Below are 20,979 nucleotides of genomic sequence, written 5' to 3' on the forward strand. Positions count from 1 at the left end.
CTTTGCCAACAAAGGTCCATCTAATCAAGGCTATGGTTTTTCCAGTGGTCATGTATGGATGTGAGAGTTGGACTGTGAAGAAAGCTGAGTGCCGAAGAATTGATGATTTTGAACTGTGGTGTTGGAGAAGACTCTTGAGAGTCCCTTGGACTGCAAGGAGATCCAACCAGTCCATTCTAAAGGAGATCAGTCCTGAGTGTTCTTTGGAAGGAATGATGCTAAAGCTGAAACTCCAGTACTTTGGCCACCTCATGCAAAGAGTTGACTCACTGGAAAAGACTCAGATGCTGAGAGGGATTGGGGGAAGGAAGAAAAGGGGATGATAGAGGATGAGATGGCTGGATAGCATCACTGACTCGATGGACGTGAGTTTGAGTGAACTCTGGGAGTTGGTGATGGACAGGGAGGCCTGGCGTGCTGCGGTTCATGGGGTCGCAAAGAGTTGGACACGACTGAGCGACAACTGAACTGAATATTTCCAAGTAACAATAGTGAGAAGATTTGCATTTGCCATATCAGTGTTTTGCAAATTACTGGATAATGCAAAATGACCATCACTTATTTAATGGATTTCTCAGGAAAATAAAATATATTTGTCATAAAATTGACTCTAGGGAGTCCAAACCACTCGGGAAAACAAAATGGCATATTTTACCCCCAAGTATTTATTTTTCTTGGAAACTTTGTCATTTTATTATATGTCTTGAACAGGTATTTTAGATGACTTTGACTTTATTAAACAAACCCGTGTGTCAAATTTTTGTTTTTCTTAGTCAAGATTTAAATATTTTGTCTCTGCTATTAAATTAGAACCAGTCCAGAGAATAAATCAGTTAAATAAAGCATTGCCCCTTCTCTCAATAAAAATAATTACATTGCACACTCGTTCTACCTCTTTCCTCCTTCTAACTCCATCCTGATAGTTATCGTTCATTAATTTCAGCAAATAGTTGAGTAACTGTTACATGCCAGGCAGTTTTAGGTACTGGGAACAAAACAGTGATCCAAAAAACCTTCGTCTTTATAGAGCTTATGTTTTAGAGTGAGGAGAGGGCAATAAACATTTGATTGTTATTTAATATAAAAGTTATGTCATATGTTAGAAGATAAGTGCTGAAGTAGTACTAACCTGTTACCTAATGTTAATACTATCCTCTTATTTTCTCTTTGAATTTATAGTTCCAATGACAGGATTCACACAGAGAGCAACCATTGATCCAGAGCTGAATGAAATACATGTCTTATCTGGACTCAGCAAAGACAAGGAAAAGAGGGAAGAGAATGTCAGAAATTCATTCTGGATTTATGATATTGTAAGAAATAGTTGGTAAGTAGCTCTTGTCTGTGTTGAAATCCCTGTGTAACATTTCTTTGAGGTTGAGGTTGTTGGTTTATTCAGAAGAAGAGGGAAGTAGAAGGCTTACCTTAGTTTGTGATGTCATATACTTTAATATCAGTATTAGGGATTGGAAGAGTCAGTGTTGGTGCCTATGTTTACAGTGATGTCCAGCAATGGATTTTACTTTTGAATTTTTCAGTTAGTAGATATCTCCTGGTCTGAGCGTCAAGAGAATTATATTTTAGTCTAGCTTTTGCTACCATGTAGATGTGTAAGCTGGAGAACAATGTATTTTTAATGTTCCCAGGCCTTTCTTAGTTTATGAAATGAAGCAGTTTGACTAGAGCAAGATTGCGGGAAGGGGAGTATTATTATTTAGCGTATTCAAACCTAGGACCCTTTTGTCACAGAGCACCTGTACATTTTTGCTTGAAAAACACTGACCCAGAGGACCCAGCTCTAATGTTCTGTAGTACTACCTAAGTGAATATTCTCCAGAACAGAGGAACTTCTGAGAACCTCCATTCAGTAATGGAGGGTGATGCTCAGCAACTGAGGGATTTGTTATCTTCTAAATAGGACATTTATTTATAGTAAGAATGAAAGCAATCTGTTGTGAGTTTTTATTGTGAATAGATAAATATGATATCATCTCTTTCAACCTTTGGTTTAAGCCTTCATATATGCTGATCCTATTTCATAACATGAAGTAGGTTGTTCTTAAATGAGGTTTTGATGGACATCAAAGAACTTCAGAACTCAGTTCTAACAAATTCGGATTATTTTATATGAGAGTGACCAGAACTTTAAGATTTGATGTGAACAAATTTATAATTTTTTGTTGGTAATTAGACATTGCATTAATTTGCTTGCTACAATTATATTAACCTTATGTGTACTGCTAATTTTCTAGGATAGAATGCCTTAAAAGCAATGTCTTGCAGGTCTTGTGTCTATAAGAATGATCAAGCTGCAAAGGATAATCCAAGTAAAAGTCTTCAGGAGGAAGAACCATGTCCAAGATTTGCCCATCAGCTTGTATATGATGAATTACACAAGGTATCCTAACTACATTGACCAGTAAACTTTCTATGACGTATAATCAGAAAGAATCTCAAAATAACTGTTTCTGATTATTTTCGGTAGATCTGAATAAAAATAACCAACATTTACTAGAATATGTAGCACAGATATCACTTCTCCCTGAAATTCCTTAAAAGAATAAACATTTTTGCATAATCCATAATTCCTGGCACACTTCTTATAAAAATGGCCAGTGGCTATTGCTTCTTAGCTGCATAGATCTGATATATAGTATGGCCTATTTGTTTCTATAATATGAATATTCAAGTAGAAGATACACAGTTTTCAGCACTTGTATACCTTTTTCCATGATATGAAAAGATATATATAACTTCCTGATTTTAGATATTCCCGTTGTGTAAGAAATCTTTATTTTTCCTATGATTGACATATCTATTCCATCAGCCTTGTGAAAATAGTTCTGAATTCTGAAGTTTTAGTGTCACAGGGTTACTTTAGGTATTTCTCTCTTAAACTTTACATATAGTTTAATGATTGGGCTTAGATTATATAGTAAATTACTGACAGAACCGTATTCTTTCTGTTAAATTCTCAATCATTTGAGATCTTTAGGTAAACGATACCATTCGAATAACTAAAACCCCTTTCTCTGAGAGTCTCCCAAAGTGAATGTTAAATGAATTCCCATCTATAGGATAGAAATAATATCTCTGTTGTATAACACTGCTGATTATAAATGTTTCAAAATATCAAAAAATGCTTTACCACTTTGAATACAGAGTATTACAAAACCTGTAATAGTGTCATTATGCCATTATTGCGCTCCTTTTACATTTCTTATGTGGTATTGTCGGGGGCGGGGGGTGTGTAATTTCTTCAGTTCTGTCTTGCCACAGCAAAAATTGAAGTGGCAGACCAGTGTTACAGCTTGGTTACAGCTCAGTTTAAGCAGTGGACCCGTGTTCCAGCTCAGTTACAGCTCAGTTTTATTTGGCAAGCAAGGGAAGATATATCCTCTAGGAGGGAGTGAGGGTGGACCAACCCAAAAGAAGCACGGGGCTCAATTTTGACCCCTCTTTTTATATGATTTTTCTCCTCCCCCTGAGCCTGCCCTGTGTAAATTGGGCTAGCCAGGAGGGCTGTTTGCTTCACCTGAGGTTCTCACGCCAGTCCTTGGAACTTCCTTTGTTCTGTTTTTGTGGGCTTTTCCCTTTCTTTGTCTTTTATCCACTACTATATTGGACTCCTGTTTCCTATTCTAACTATCTAACAGTATTAATTATATGATTGAATAATATTTTTAAAGTTATTTCACAAATCATACATCTCATTTAATATTCAACATTAAGGCTAATATTCAATTATATTTATATTGAAACATATTCAACAAAAGTAAGATGCTAAAATTTTTAAAACTTTCTAGTTATTGTTGACCTTCAGTGATTCAACTTGTGTGTCAGTTTTTTTAAAAGATTTTTTATTACAATCGACACTTGATTAACTTGATAATCTCCATTATTTGTTGCCTAAGCAAACTCTGTATCTTAGAATAGCTTCTTACTACCATTGCTTTATTTTTATGTCTTCCATTTTCAGTGTAACTGTGGTAATACAACTTATTTTATTATGAAATGTAATTTAAGGAAGTAATCACAGTACTTTAAAGTAAAATGGAAACTTGAGAAAAATCAGAGGAAGCCTTTGGTAGACATGCAGGAATGTTTTAGTTTTTTTGTATGAGTAAAGCTAAACAAGTTACTTGTTATACACTACTACCAAAATGAAGAAATTTTACTATGACTTTCCTTAGTATGCATGCATTTAAAAAAAATCTGGTTTGCTTTATTTATTTTAGGTTCATTATTTATTTGGTGGGAATCCAGGAAAATCATGCTCCCCAAAGATGAGATTAGATGACTTCTGGTCACTGAAATTGTGTAGGCCTTCAAAGGATTACTTACTGCGGCATTGCAAGTACCTCATAAGAAAACACAGGTATAAAAATAATTCATTAAAAACTTATTTAGCATTATCAGCTATTGTTGGTATTAACTAAGCTTTGGAGATGTGACTTTATCTTTGGAAATTTAGTGACACGACAGTGTAAATATTGTGAAGATCATGACTTTTGTAAGTGCCCTGTTACTCTCCTTATTTTTTTCTTTATTTTTCAAAGAAAGGTACAAAGTGAAGATAGATCTTGATGCTAAAAGTTATTAAAGATAAGCAAGGATATATTGCAACTGTCAAAATAATGGAAAAAATTTCTATGAACATGATGAACTTACCTTCAAGTAACTCAAGGCCTAACCCACTACAAATTATATCATTTCTAGAATTATTGGCATTTGACTGACCTATTGTTGATTCTCTTAACAGTGAATATGATGATATAGTTGACTTAATAATCTCTTTATACTTTGATGTTTCAGAATACAATTTAAAATATTATAGTTTTGCATCATTACTTTTGCAATGTAATTGCAAAATCATGTAATCAAACATTTTCATATATATCTCCTCAGTCTTGTTTGCTTTTTAGCCTTAGCAAATGATAAGCTACTGAAAAATGTAGAAAAATACATCTATTCCTTTGGTTCCTAATAGTGTTAGATTGTAATTAAAATTTACAGTTTGAGGGGAGAGACAGCTTTTAATGATGATAATAGATACCATTTATGAACAATTTTTGTATGCTAAATCCTGCATGTTATTTGCATAATAAGTCAGTGGAGAAGTTACTGTAACAGTTACTCTTTTTGTAAAAGAAGAAATGGAGCCATTTTTAAGTGGATTGTGTAACTCATCTAAGGTCATTCAATAGTCAGTGACAGCAGTATTTGATCCTGAGTATTCCGACTCCAGAGTTTTTACCACTTTACCACCACCACCACTTCCACTTCCTACACATACGTATACACACAGAATGCATACGTATGTGTATTTATATATTTATTATATAATTATGTATTCTAGTTTATTAATATATAAAATAAAATTAAAACCTCTGTATAGGTATAAAGGAGAAGGCAATGGCACCCCACTCCAGTACTCTTGCCTGGAAAATCCCATGGGCAGAGGAGCCTGGTAGGCTGCAGTCCATGGGGTCGCTAAGAGTCGGATACGACTGAGCGACTTCACTTTCACTTTTCACTTTCATGCATTGGAGAAGGAAATGGCAACCCACTCCAGTGTTCTTGCCTGGAGAATTCCGGGGACGGGGGAGCCTGGTGGGCTGCTGTCTATGGGGTCGCACAGAGTCAGACACGACTGAAGTGACTTAGCAGTAGCAGTATAGGTATAAAATAGATATTTATTCCTTTATCATATCATGTTTACCTGTTACTTCTTACTCTGCTTTCATAAGTTGTGCTTAAGAAACAAATTGATAAGAGAAACGAGTTGCTTCTGTTGCTTTGTCATTACTATGAATAAGTAAGAGTATTTCCTATAGAATATATAGGACAAGGATGCTGAATTGTCACATTGGCTGGGTAGCAAGAGATAAATTCTGTCTTACTAGCAACATTTAAGCTTAAAGTACCTTCCAGTCCAGTTGCAGTTCAATCGCTCAATCATGTCTGACTCTGCAACACCATGAATCGCAGCACGCCAGGCCTCCCTGTCCATCACCAACTCCCGGAGTTCACTCATACTCAGCGTCCATCGAGTCAGTGATGCCATCCAGCCATCTCATCCTCTGTCGTCCCCTTCTCCTCCCGCTCCCAATCCCTCCCAGCATCAGAGTCTTTTCCAATGAGTCTACTCTTCGCATGAGGTGGCCAAAGTACTGGAGTTTCAGCCTCAGCATCAGTCCTTCCAAAGAAATCCCAGGGCTGATCTCCTTCAGAATGGACTGGTTGGATCTCCTTGCAGTCCAAGGGACTCTCAAGAGTCTTCTCCAACACCACAGTTCAAAAGCATCAATTCTTCGGCACTCAGCTTTCTTCACAGTCCAACTCTCACATCCATACATGACCACTGGAAAAACCATAGCCTTGATTAGATGGACCTTTGTTGGCAAAGTAATGTCTCTGCTTTTCAATATGCTATCTAGGTTGGTCATAACTTTCCTTCCAAGGAGTAAGCGTCTTTTAATTTCATGGCTGCAGTCACCATCTGCAGTGATTTTGGAGCCCCAAAAAATAAAGTCTGACACTGTTTCCACTGTTTCCCCATCTATTACCCATGAAGTGATGGGACTGTAGGCCATGATCTTCGTTTTCTGAATGTTGAGCTTTAAGCCAACTTTTTCACTCTCCTCTTTCACTTTCACCAAGAGGCTCTTTAGTTCCTCTTCACTTTCTGCCATAAGGGTGGTGTCATCTGCATATCTAGGGTTATTGATATTCCTCCCGGCAATCTTGATTCCAGCTTGTGTTTCTTCCAGCCCAGCGTTTCTCAGGATGTACTCTGCATAGAAGTTAAATAAGCAGGGTGATGATATACAGCCTTGATATACTCCTTTTCCTATTTGGAACCAGTCTGTTGTTCCATGTCCAGTTCTAACTGTTGCTTCCTGACCTGCATACAGATTTCTCAAGAGGCAGGTCAGGTGGTCTAGTATTCCCATCTCTTTCGGAAATTTCCACAGTTTATTATGATCCACACAGTCAAAGGCTTTGGCATAGTCAATAAGGCAGAAATAGATGTTTTTCTGGAACTCTCTTGCTTTTTCCATGATCCAGCGGATGTTGGCAATTTGATCTCTGGTTCCTCTGCCTTTTCTAAAACCAGCTTGAACATCTGGAAGTTCACGGTTCACATATTGCTGAAGCCTGGCTTGGAGAATTTTGAGCATTACTTTACTAGCGTGTGAGATGAGTGCAGTTGTGCAGTAGTTTGAGCATTCTTTGGCATTGCCTTTCTTTGGGATTGGAATGAAAACCAACCTTTTCCAGTCCTGTGGCCACTGCTGAGTTTTCCAAATTTGCTGTCATATTGAGTGCAGCACTTTCACAGCATCATCTTTTAGGATTTGAAATAGCTCAACTGGAATTCCATCACCTCCACTAGCTTTGTTGGTAGTGATGCTTTCTAAGGCCCACTTGACTTCCCATTCCAGGATGTCTGGCTCTAGGTGAATGATCACACCATTGTGATTATCTGGGTCATGAAGATCTTTTTTGTACAGTTCTTCTGTGTATTCTTCCCACCTCTTCTTGATATCTTCTGCTTCTGTTAGGTCCATACCATTTCTGTCCTTTATCGAGCCCATCTTTGCATGAAATGTTCCCTTGGTATCTCTAATTTTCTTGAAGAGATCTCTAGTCTTTCCCATTCTGTTGTTTTCCTCTATTTCTTTGCACTGATCGCTGTAGAAGGCTTTCTTATCTCTCCTTGCTATTCTTTGGAACTCTGCATTCAGATGCTTATATCTTGCCTTTTCTCCTTTGCTTTTCGCTTCTCTTCTTTTCACAGCTATTTAAGGCCTCCCCAGACAGCCATTTTGCTTTTTTGCATTTTTCAATGGGGATGGTCTTGATCCCTGTCTCCTGTACAGTGTCACGAACCTCCATCAAGCACTGTATCTATCAGATCTAGTCCCTTAAAGCTATTTCTCACTTCCACTGTGTAATCATAAGGGATTTGATTTAGGTCATACCTGAATGGTCTAGTGGTTTTCCCTACTTTCTTCAATTTAAGCCTGAATTTGGTAATAAGGAGTTCATGATCTAAGCCACAGTCAGCTCCCGGTCTTGTTTTTGCTGACTGTATAGAGCTTCTCCATCTTTGGCTGCAAAGAATATAATCAATCTGATTTTGGTGTTGACCATCTGGTGATGTCCATGTGTAGAGTCTTCTCTTGTGTTGTTGGAAGAGGGTGTTTGCTATGACCAGTGCATTTTCTTGGCAAAACTCTATTCTTCTTTGCCCTGCTTCATTCTGTATTCCAAGGCCAAATTTGCCTGTTAGTCCAGGTGTTTCTTGACTTCCTCCTTTTGCGTTCCAGTCCCCTATAATGAAAAGGACATCTTTTTTGGGTGTTAGTTCTAAAAGGTCTTACATTAGTAAATATAAATTTACTTACATTAGTAAATATAAATATAATGGCTACATAGTGTTCTACTCTGTGTCATTTACGTAACTAGTCTCCTTTTGTAGAATATTTAGATTATTTCCAACTTATTTGCAATTACAAATAACAGAAATAACAATGTAATTAATGTTATTATATAAGTCTGTATGCTCCTCTGTGACTTCTCTGGTTGCTCAGATGGTAAAGAATCAACCTGCAATCCAGGAGACACTGGGTTCGATCCCTGGATTGGGATGATCCTCTGGAGAAGGAAATGGCAACACACTCCAGTATTCTTGCCTGGAGAATCTCATGGGCAGAGGAGTCTGGCAGGCTACAGTCCATGGGGTCGCAGAGAGTCAGACATGACTGAGTGACTAAGCATGCATGTATGCACCCCTATCCAAAATTTCTATAGGATAGAGGCAGAATTGATGAAGTATAAGTTGCCCTTCAGAAAAATTAATTTTCAAAAAAAAAAAAGAAAAGAAAAATTAATTTTCATTCCTTCTAGACATAAGTAGAATTATTCATTTCCACACAGCCAACTCATCTTAAGAAATATTATTTTTGATCTTTGGCAGTTTTTCTCCTTTAAAAGTCTATCAGTGGGCAGGCAAAATGACAATTTATGGGAATCTGAAATACTGTGAAACATTATGGCATCTTTTAAGTTTTAGATACAAAGCATCATTGTTAGTGACTTGTACTAGTAAATGCACAAAGTGAGGCATGAAAGTGAATAAGGAAAATAATAATCAGTAACAGATTATTTAAATTTTTAATTATATGATGAAAGACTAGCAAATCTTGTGAGTGTGATTCATGAAATAAAGTGACTGAAGTTGAAAGACAGTTTTGTGTGATTGAGCAAATAATAAGCCTTTGAAATTTGTTACTATTTAGTTAAAATATAAATTTTAGTTAAAATACAAATTTGGAGGGAGAGAAGTGTGTTGACTGCCAAGAATGTGTCTTTGTTCTTAATGGTGCCACATGATACAGAAAATAAAGTGCCACTCTTCTGTAACATTCAAGTTTCCAAACATATGATTGGGGATAGAAAGGGGCAAAAGAAAACCATTTTTGATAGGATTAGTCCGTTGTTCCTTTAGGTAGAGGGCCCTATTATTGGCTGAAATATAATTCTAGATGGTAAACGTAAGTCCAGTAATAAGTTTTAGCAGGCTAACCAAAAAAGCTTAGAAAAAACACAACTTCCAGGAAAATGGATCCTTTTGCTGGATTTATTTACTAGAACCATAGATATGTGTTGATTAAGTTATCAGGTTACAAAGGATAAAGACATACTTAGAGTTTCTCACTGGGAAAGAATGAGTATATCCAGAGAATTAAAGTACTTTCTTAGCACTTGAACAGAGAGGCCTAATAAAGAATTGTTTAAGATACTGAGACAATTCTGATTAGCTAGACGCTACAGTAACTTTCCTTGTAATTGAGCCTTTCTATTTCTGCTTTTCTGTCTGGTATTCTTGTTCTACTTCCTGACTCTGTCTTCCCTTATGGCTTTGGTAGGTAGCTAGGTAGGACAGGAGAGAAGGACAGAAGGGAAAGAATCTGCCATTTCATGTCTTCTACCTGTTGCCTTCTGTGGTTTGTGTTTTTGTGTTCTTGTGTATCTCTCATTCAGTTTCTCTAAGAGATTATCTTAGAGAAAGTTCCCTGGAGAGTGTATCCTGTAAAGAATTTTGCCAGACTGCTTTATAAATGGCTCAGCAAGCTCAAGATGACTGCTTTTGGTTCAGGTGCCAAAACTAATTAATTGTGGACAGGATGGTAGAGTAACATGACTAAAACTCTGATCTGAGGGTTGTAAGGCTGACTGACAATCAGGGTACTATCTGGTACAGGAAAACTGTAATATTTTGCCAGTCTTTGTCCCTCCTTGCAGGTACCCTTTCACTGAGGTTAGTTCTAAACACAGGAAATTGTTGATGCCATCAGCTGAACATAGTCATGAAAGGCTCATTACTATTTTCCTTTTCCAAATGAAATGTAATATTTTTTCTTTCCTTTTGTATAATACTTTGAAAAGCATACCAATTTTTTGGAAATAAATCCATATATAATTCTATTACAAAAGGAATTATCATTATTTAAATAAATATATAGTCGAAGCAGACTTTTTAATTTAGGAGAACTCATTGTTTCCTTTCTGCTTTGGAATCAGAGAAACTTGAGTTTAATTCTATTTCTGCTGCTTACTAGGTTTTAGCATGGCCAAATTCATTTACTAGGTAACAGTTCTTCATCTCTTCTGCTTTTTAAATGATCATCAACTTGTCATCATAGGGGTTATATGAGGATAAATGAAATGATATATATAAGATGCTTGATACAGTGTCTAGCACAAATAATTGATAAATGGTTGGTACAGTTGTTTTTGTTATTACTGAGATGTGGAAGTAGTCTCATTAAAAATATCTAATCATTAAAAGAAACTATAGTCATTTTGGTTTCTGAAGTATCTGTTAAACACCTCCAGTGGAAAGTATGTGACACAAATCTAGGAAAGTATTTTTATTTTATCCCTACTTATTTTTTTATGAAACACATTTGACTGCTTTGTAGTTCTGTTATAAAAAATTTTTGATATATCCACTGTGTTAGTAGTTGACAATAGGGTAGTGAGTGAGTGAAGTTGCTCAGTCGTGTCTGACTCTTTGCAACCCCATGGAATGTAGCCTACCAGGCTCCTCCATCCATGGGATTTTCCAGGCAAGAATACTGGAGTGGGTTGCCATTTCCTTCTCCAGGAGATCTTCCCGACCCAGGGATTGAACCTGGGTCTCCTGCATTGTCGGCAGACACTTTACTGTCTGAGCCACCAGGGAAGTCCCTAAGAATAGGGTAGGAAATGTTCTTATCTAGTCTCTAGCACCACAGCCTGTGTTACCATTGTTTCCAGAGGCTCCACATGTACACTGTTTATATAAGTGGCAGTATTCTTACTTCTGGATTCTTAAACACAGATTTTTTGGATATCCACAATATCTCCTCAGATACAGAGTATCACTCCAGATTTGAAAGACATTTCTGATGCTTTTTCATAACTCTAAAGCAATTACTATTTTTGTTTGCATTTTCTAGGTTTGAAGAAAAGGCCCAAATGGATCCCCTTAGTGCTCTGAAATATTTACAAAATGATCTTTATATAACTGTGGATCATTCAGACCCAGAAGAGACTAAAGAGGTAAAGGTGATAATAAACTTCAGAGATTGAACTTTTTTTAAAAAGTTTCTAACTTACATTTGTTGACTTTGTTCTTGAGTGTTTAAAGGGAAGTGAGGAATATATGATAACACTAAATATCTTAAAAATGGTATGGAGCAGATGAAATAGAAATCGAATAGACATATTTCTATTTAATAATGTAAGATTCAAGTCAGAAACCTGTGATCCATTCAGAAAAGAATTCTCAGGTATGAAGTTGTAACTTAGACATTAGTGTTTGTATTGGGAAGGAAATAGAAAATTTTACTTCTACCATAGTTCTATGCTTCTTTTACTTAAGAGTTATGTAATGTTCAGTATAAACTTTTTCTGTTGGTACTCCAAAATTCCTTAAAAGAAGCAGGAAAACTCTCCTTTAATATAAGAGAGTGAAAAGAGATTGGTAGGAATAACATCTTTGCTGGCTTGATACTTAGTTATATGAATGTTGTAGCACTACAGTTTTACCATAGGCCTCAAGCTTTGTTTATCAGTAGCCCCTAAGCTTGAGAAATTAGTAACAGATCATCACTTTTTGGTTTTCTCTTCTGATACATAACATGGGACGGAAGCAACTGTTTGTAAGAATATTCTTAGGGTGTATCTGCTTATCCCCACTGTGTGAATACACCTGCCATGAGTTTCATGGTCTTACTAACGTTTGTTCCTGCTACCTTCTAAGACTCCTTTTGTCACTTGTTCCTTTCACCAGCTATTCTTGTTCGTGCTTCATCTAACAACATCTGAACTGCAATCCATTTACCTTCACTCTCAGAATTGGTGATTATATGTGGTTCCATTCCTCTTATTTCCCTGTTAGCTGTTGCAGTGCTTTGGCTTTGTAATAGCAACATCATACAGTGTTTTTCTCTGTTCAGCATTGACACAGATTTCAGATTTAGTGTTGAATAACTTTCAGGCACCAGATTCATTGTACTTTCAAACAGAAGAGCCTGCCTGTTCTTGGCACCAAAACAAAAAAATATTCTTTCATAGTTGCCTACAATGAGAATAAGCCCCAGTTCTCTTCCTCAGTATTGGTTATAGCCGTTCAGTAGGTGGAGGATCAGCAAAACATAATTTAAAACCCCCTGAAGAAAGATGATGGCATCTACTCCCAACACTTCATGGCAAGCAGAAGGGGAAAAAGTGGAAGCAGTGACAGATTTTATTTTCTTGGGCTCCAAAGTCAGTGCAGTGACTGCAGCCATGAAATTAAAAGCCTCTTGCTCCTTGGAAGAAAGCTATGGCCAACCTAGACAGGGTATTAAAAAGCAGAGACATCACTTTGCCAGCAAAGGTCCATATAGTCAAAGCTATGGTTTTTCCCTAGTCATGTCCAGATATGAGAGTTGGACCATAAAGAAGGCTGAGTGCTGAAGAAATTACACTTTCGAATTGTGGTGTTGGAGAACACTCTTGAGAGTCCCTTAGATTGCACGGAGATCAAACCAGTCAATCCTAAGGGAAGTCAACCCGGAATATTCATTGGAAGGACTGATACTGAATCTGCAGCTCCAATAATTTGACCACCTGATGTAAAGAGGCAACTTATTGGAAAATCCCCTAATGCTTGGAGAGACTGAAGGCAAAAGGAGAAGAGGGAGGCAGAGGATGAGATGGTTAAATAGCATCACTGACTCAATGGACTTGAATTTGAACAAACTCTGGGAGATGGTGGAGGACAGGGAAGCCTGACGTGCTGCAGTCTGTGAGGTTGCAAAGAGTCAGGCATAATTTAGCTACAACAACAATCATGATTTTGCCAAGTAGCAGAATATATTTAGAATAATCTGTTATGGATTATATTAATAAGCTGAAGATAGTTGGGAAAAGTGCATTATTGTTCATTTTGTTAGACTTGTGTGTTTGAGAGATAAATGGATTTTCTTGTGTTTTCACCATAGTCTGTCTAAAATGGCTATAATCTGGGAACATTCATTTTTCTCCTATTTTTTCAAACCAAACCAAACCAAACCAAAATACTATGAAGTAAATAATTTCAGCTGTGTGAGCTGCAAGTAGGCCAAAGAAAACAGACAGTTTGTTCTTAAAGCTAAGCTAATGGGAAAAACCAGGACAGGAAGGTATCTCAAGTTCAAATAGTCATATTAAGAATTTTGATGGTGAGTTTCTCTTTTCCTGAAGACTATCAAATTATGATTTTGTATGCCACAGACTTCCATTCTATTTCTTAAAAGCTTTGAGTTGTTGAGTAGAAGTTAGGAAAAAGGGATGTTATTCTTGTTATTCATGTATGTGTCAGCATCAGAATCACTTTAGAAACTTTTTCAAAACCATACCCACACTCGAGGATTCTTCTCTGTCTGCTCTTTTATAATGGAAAACTGAAAACACATCTAAAACATTGAGAATTGCTGATCTGTAAGTTTATTATTTTGTTTAAAAATGTGTGACCAGATTTTATTTGGAGAAAGAAGTCCCTTGGTGACAGCTCCAGTATGTATATGTACTTACAGTATTTGTTAGTGGGGCATATAGGTCTTCGCTTTTCCTTGTAAGAAATCATTCCCCTTATTGAAAAAGGCCTATACTGCTGTTCATTTTCTGTAGTAGCTTGGTTTTGTTTTCTGTGTATGTTTTACAAAATGTTAAATGATTTTATCATCAATTGGCTTCCCTGATAGTTCAGTTGGTAAAAAATACTCCTGCAGTGCTAGAGACCCCAGTTCGATTCCTGGGTTGGGAAGATCCACTGGAGAAGGAAGGGATAGGCTACCCACTCCAGTATTCTTGGGCTTCCCTGGTGGCTCAGCTGGTAAAGAATCCACCTGCAATGCAAGAGACCTAGGTTCAATTCCTGAGTTGGGAAGGTCTCCTGGAGAGAGGAAAGGCTACCCACTCCAGTATTCTGGGCTAGAGAATTCCATGGACTGTATACTCCATGGGGTCGCAAAGAGTTGGACATGACTGAGTGACTTTCACTTTCAAAAATGGTTTTTAGATTTTTCTCCCCCTTTTTTGGATCATCATTGTGCCTGTTAGTGGGGAACTGCTGGTAGACTGTCAACTATGTACCAAATAATGGTTCTTTGCTTTCTTCAGTCTCCAGAATGTGGATTCTAAATTGGTGATGAGATTATAATAATGTTTATGAAAATTACATTATTTTTTCTAGAAAAGGGCCAAGAAAAGGTTGCCTAAAACTGATTCTACCATTTTTAGAGAGAGTTCTATAATAAGAAGAAACGAGAAAAACAAGTTTTCAGGCAGTTTTGCACGTTTTGTATTAATTATCTTTCTACTGAGCTTCTGAAGTACTGGTGTCATTTATTTAACAGATGTGTAGAGTCTCTACAGTATGCCAGGCATAAGAGAGACACCAGTGAACCAAACAAGATACTTTTGCCCAGGAGATACTTACAAGCTAGTGGGGAGGAACAATAAACATATTAAATAAACAAATATGGTGCATTAGAATTTGATAAGGATTATAGGAAAGTTAAACAATTAAAAATATAAAGGGTAAGAATTGGACAGTTGCGGCTATTAAATAGAGTAATCATAGTAGACCTCATTTAGAAATCAGATGTGCACAGAAAGTTGAAGAATTATGAGGGAGTGATCTAAGTAGATAATTTGGGGAAGGTAATTCCTAGCAAAAGGAAGGCTAGAACAAAGACCTTGGGATGAGACTATTTGGCTTAGTTTAGAATATCAAGGAGACATCCCTTGTGGCTGGAATAGAGAGGTAAGGAGAAAGAGTAATTAGAGGTGAGGTCAGACAGGTAAGAGCAGCTATTGGCAGAACAGATTACAAATAACTTTGTAAGTCATTGTTAGAACTTTGGTTTTTACACTGAATAGGGAGCCAGATCAGGGTATTGTGCATGCAGAGGCGTGATATAATCTGCTTTATGTGTTAATTAGGTCACACTGATTACTGTATTGAAAATAGACTAAGAAGGAACACAGATGGAGGCAAAGAGAGCTCTGAGGGAGGTGTATAAATCTAAGCAAGGGGGATTAGATTGCTCAGACCAAAATAGTAGTGATAGAAATGATGAGTAAAATAGCTTTGATTCTCAATATATTTTAAAGGTTGAACCAACGAAATTTAATGATTGGATGCAGGGTTGAAAGAAATGACTCTAGAGTATTGAGCCTGAAAAACTAAAGGGTAGAGTTACTGTCAGATGAAATGAGAAGGTGGAGACTTCTGACTGGAATTGGGAGTTTAATTTTTCATGTGTTCAGTTCGGGATGCCTATGAAATAGCCTACTTGAGATGTTGAGGTGATAGTTGGATATTCAAGTCTGGAGTTGCAGGGAGAGGTCTGACTTTATTCAGATTGTATACTACTACTTGGTACCTGTTAAAACTGTAGGCCAGTACATATCAGCGCTACTTATTTAATTGAATAGCGAAAATAACAGTTTTCTCCCCCCACCCCCACATCTACATAGAGCCTATGAAGTTTATCTTTGAAGTTAGAAAAGAGGAACAAATTAATCCCAAATAAGTATTTAGAATATAGGAAATTAGTAAAATGGGAAATAATAAAAAAATGTAAAAAGTGAAAGGTTGGTTCTTTGAAAAAGTAGCTAAAATTAGTCAATCTCTAGCAAGACTTATCAAGAAAAGAAAAAATGAAAACACAGATTATCAACATCACAGATGAAAAGGGGAAATCATTACAAGCCTCTGTACAATAAAAGCATATTACAGAAATATTATAAACAACTTGTCAACAAATTCAACAACTTGATGAAATGAACAAATTTCTTTAAAGATACAACTTACAAAAACAAGAAGAATTAGAAAATATTAAGGAACTCCATATCAATTAGAGGTTGAATTTATAATTGAAAACTTTCCAAAAGAGGAAATCCTAGGGCTAGATGGTTATATCAGTAAATTCTATCAACACTTTAAGGAAGAAAAAATGCCAGTTTGGTATAGATTCTTAGATATCAGAAGAAGACAAAACAGTTTCTAAATCCTTTTGGGAAGCAGCTTAACTCTGGTATGAAAACTCAAAAGAGACATTAGAAGCAAAGAAATATTGCAAACCAATACCCCTTGTAAATTTAGATACAAAATTCTTAAGAACGTTTTAGCCACTTGAATCCAGCAATATGAAAAAGCTAGTGCACGATGGCCAAGAGGGGGTTTATGCTAGAGTACAAGGTTGTTTTAACTTTTAAAAATCTGTCACTGTATTTCACCACGTTGGCAGAATGAAAGAGGAAAACCATAGATCATCTCAATAAGTGAAGAAAGCATCTGACAGAATGCAAAACCCATTCATTATAAAAATTCTTAAACTGGGAATAAAAAAAATATCATAAGTCTCATAAAGGGCATCTATGAAAAATATACAGCTAGTGCCATGCTTCATTATAAAACGTTAAACCCTTTCCGTTAAGATTATGACAAGGAAAAGATGTCTGCTGTCAACACCTCTATTCAGCATTGTGCCAGAAGTACTAGCTAGTGCCATAAGAAAAAGAAAGAAGCAGCATATAGATTTAAAAGGAGCAAGTAAAACCATTTGCATCTTTAGATGACATTATTGTGTACATAGAAAACATCATGCAATCTACAAAAGATATACTAAGATAATTGAATTCAACAAGGTTACAGAATACAAGGCCAATAGAATTAAAAAGCAGTTCCAATTTTATACTAGCAATGAGCACTTAGAAAATGAAATATTTACTCTCTCTCTATTCTGCCTTTTCACTTTAGTTCCTCATTGCTTTTTTCTCTCTTATCTATAAAAAAGAACCTGGCATCCAGACCCTGATAAGATGAGTATTTTGAGGTGCTAACCTGCCATCTTCTTGGTCAGATGGCTTTCCAAATAAAGTCATTTTCCTTGCTTTAAAAAAAAAAAAGAAAATTTTAAATTTAAAATTTTTGTATTAATATCATAATCAAATATACAGAAGTAAGTTATTAAAAGAAATTAAACAACACCTGAATAAATGGAGAAATAAATCACATGGTTTGAAAGACTGTAAAAGTGTTGAGATGCCCATTCTCCCCAAATTGGTTACTGCAGTTTCTGTCAGTATCCCAACTTATTCTAAAATTCAGTGGAAATGTGAAGACTCTGGACTAGCTAAAAGAATCTTGAAAAAAAAGGTTGGAGGTCTCATACTTACTACCTGATTTCAGGGCTCTGTATAGAGCCATAGTAATCACGGGGGTATGGTATTGTCTTAAGGATAGAGAAATAGATCAAAAGAACAGAATAGAATTCAGAAATAGACTCATGCAGTCAGTTGATTTTTTTTTTTTTTAACCAAACACCAAGTTCAATAGGGAAAAGAAAGTCTTTTTAACAAATTATGCTAAATAGATGGATATCTCAACCCCTGTTTCACTCTTAACACAAAAATTAAGATGGATTATGGATCTAAATATAAAACCCAAAATAGTCCATCCTTAAGAAGAAAACAGATTATCTTCACCACCTTGGGATAAGCAAAGCTTTCTTGGATATGACGTAAAAGGCACTAATCATAAAGAGAAAATTTGACAAATTGAACTTCAACACAATTAAAGTTTCTACTCATTAAAAGACATTATCAAAAATTTTTTTTAAAGAGAGAGAGAGAGAAGGGAATTCCCTGGTGGTCCAGTGGTTGGGACTTTCCACTTTCACGGTAGAGCACCTGGGTTCGATCCCTGGCTGAGGGAACTCAGATCCCAGAAGCTTAACGGTGCAGTAAAAAAAAAATAGATAAGGCACAGACCAGATAATATTTGTAGTAGATATGTCTGACAGAATACTGACATCCAAAATATATGAAGAAGTTTCATATATTTTTAACTCGTCCTTTTATACGCCTTTATGGGGAAACAGTGGAAACAGTGTCAGACTTTATTTCTTTGGGCTCCAAAATCACTGCAGATGGTGACTGCAGCCATGAAATTAAAAGATGCTTACTCCTTGGAAGGAAAGTTATGACCAACCTAGATAGCATATTCAAAAGCAGAGACATTCCTTTGCCAACAAAGGTCCGTCTAGTCAAGGCTATGGTATTTCCTGTGGTCATGTATGGATGTGGGAGTTGGACTGTGAAGAAGGCTGAGTGCCGAAGAATTGATGCTTTTGAACTGTGGTGTTGGAGAAGACTCTTGAGAGTCCCTTGGACTGCAAGGAGATCCAACCAGTCCATTCTGAAGGAGATGAGCCCTGGGATTTCTTTGGAGGGAATGATGCTGAAGCTGAAACTCCAGTTCTTTGGCCACCTCATGCGAAGAGTTGACTCATTGGAAAAGACTCTGATGCTGGGAGGGATTGGGGGCAGGAGGAGAAGGGGACAACAGAGGATGAAATGGCTGGATGGCATCACTGACTCGATGGACATGAGTCTGAGTGAACTCCGGGAGTTGGTGATGGACAGGGAGGCCTGGCGTGCTGTAATTCATGGGGTCGCAAAGAGTCGGACACGACTGAGCGACTGAACTGAACTGAACTCCCCCTCTAACTCTTGCTTAGTTGCTTCTGGATTATTTGTCCAGTTTCTTACATTCAAAGGATGATTAATCAGGTGACTGATACCGAAATTTTAAAGGCTACAAGTGTGTGAAATTCATCCTGAAGAATCAGTGGCATCAGTGGCTCAAGCTTTGCAAAGTGTCAAGTAACTCTGTTGAGATTCTGTTTATTTGACTTTTACCTGACCTGTTTTCCAGGATCCTCATTCAAGATAAATATAAATAGTTCTCCTAAATTTTTCTCTTATGTGCTTAGTCACTCAGTCATGTCTGACTCTGAACCCCATGGACTGTAGTCCACCAGGCTCCTCTGCCCTTAGGGATTCTCCAAGGCAAGAATACTGGAGTGGGTTGCCATGCCCTCCTCCAAGGGATCTTCCCAACCCAGGCATCAAACCCAAGTCTCCTGCACTGCAGGCAGATTCTTTACCGTCCGAGACACCAGGGAAGCCTAAATTTTTCTTTACCAATTTGTTAAAGTACCCCGATGCAATAGTTTTGTCTTATTTTATTTTGTCGTCATTCAGCTACATTGTCTGATTTAAACTGACTAACTAATCTGAGAATCTAATCAACACTTACAACATTTTTTCACTTTGAACCTTTAAAATTATATAATTATATAACACTACAATTATACATACCATGGAATACCAGTCTAAGTTGTAATTTATATTATGTATAAGCCATCCCTAAAGTTCAGTAACTGTATTTTGGGCATCAATCTCTCTATGATAGATTCCCAAATAAGTAATTTTCTTTTTCTTTTAATCAAAGTATGCTGCTGCTGCTACTCAGTCGCTTCAGTCGTGTCCGACTCTGTGCAACCCCAAAGACGGCAGCCCACCAGGCTTCCCGTCCCTGGGATTCTCCAGGCAAGAACACTGGAGTGGGTTGCCATTTCCTTCTCCAATGCATGAAAGTGAAAAGTGAAAGTGAAGTCGCTCAGTCGTGTCTGACTCTAGCGACCCCATGGACTGCAGCCTACCAGGCTCCTCTGTCCATGGGATTTTCTAGGCAAAAGTACTGGAGTGGGGTGCCATTGCCTTTTCCGTAATCAAAGTATAGTTGATTTATAATATTATATTAGTTTCAGATGTATAACATAGTGATTCAGTATTTTTACAGATTATGCTCCATTTAAATTTATTGTTAGATACTGGCTATATTCCCTGTACTGTTTAATATATCTTTGTGTCTAGTTTTTTATATATAGTAGTTTGTACCTCTTAATCTTACCCTTGTTTTGCCCCTACCCTTTCTATGTTCCCATTGGTAATCACTAGTTTGTTCTGTTTGTGAGTCCGTTTCTCTTTTGTTTTATTCATTCTTTTATTTTTTAGTTTCTATATGTAAATGTTGACATCCAGTATTTATTGTTCTCTGTCTGACTTATTTCACTTAGCATAACACCTTCCAGATCCATCCATGTTGTTGCAAATGGCAGAATTTTGTTCTTTTTTATTGCTGAGTAGTATTCCAGTGTGTAGGGGGTTGTGGGTGTGGATGTGTGTATACATACCACATTTTTATCCATGCATCTGTTGATGGACAGTTAGGTTGCTTCCATATCAGGCTATTGTAAATAATGGTACTATGAAACATCAGAGTGTATGTATCTTTTCAAATTAATGTTTTCAGTTTCTTTGGATATATGTACTCAGGAGTGAAATTGTTGGATCACATAGTAGCAGTAATTTTTTATTTCAGTTGACCTCTTGTTCCTTAGGAGCCTGGTGGGCTGCAGTCCAGGGGATTCCAACAGAATCAGACACGACTGAACACAGTACTAGGGACTAAATTGTTCCTTAACAAGTATATACTTTAATATATTTTTAAAATAAAATAATTCCAGGACTTAGTCTAGT

The 20,979-nt window shown here is 36.8% G+C and overlaps 1 protein-coding gene across 7 annotated transcripts in view; it reads left to right on the forward strand.

The window, feature by feature from the left end:
* MKLN1 (muskelin 1) overlaps window positions 1-20,979 on the forward strand; it is a 392,081-nt gene that overhangs the window by 355,418 nt on the left and 15,684 nt on the right. For 6 of the 7 annotated variants that reach the window (XM_061415397.1, XM_061415396.1, XM_061415394.1 and 3 more), the window contains 4 exons: window positions 1,180-1,327; window positions 2,284-2,398; window positions 4,239-4,378; window positions 11,514-11,616. In XM_061415397.1, coding sequence (XP_061271381.1) covers window positions 1,180-1,327; window positions 2,284-2,398; window positions 4,239-4,378; window positions 11,514-11,616 — 506 coding nt within the window. Of the gene's footprint in view, window positions 1-1,179; window positions 1,328-2,283; window positions 2,420-4,238; window positions 4,379-11,513; window positions 11,617-20,979 lie in introns of those variants that run through there. The other variant, XM_061415400.1, reaches the window with a different exon arrangement.

The sequence above is a fragment of the Bos javanicus genome, chromosome 4 (assembly GCF_032452875.1).
Source record: "Bos javanicus breed banteng chromosome 4, ARS-OSU_banteng_1.0, whole genome shotgun sequence".
In the NCBI taxonomy this organism is placed as follows: Eukaryota; Metazoa; Chordata; class Mammalia; order Artiodactyla; family Bovidae; genus Bos; species Bos javanicus.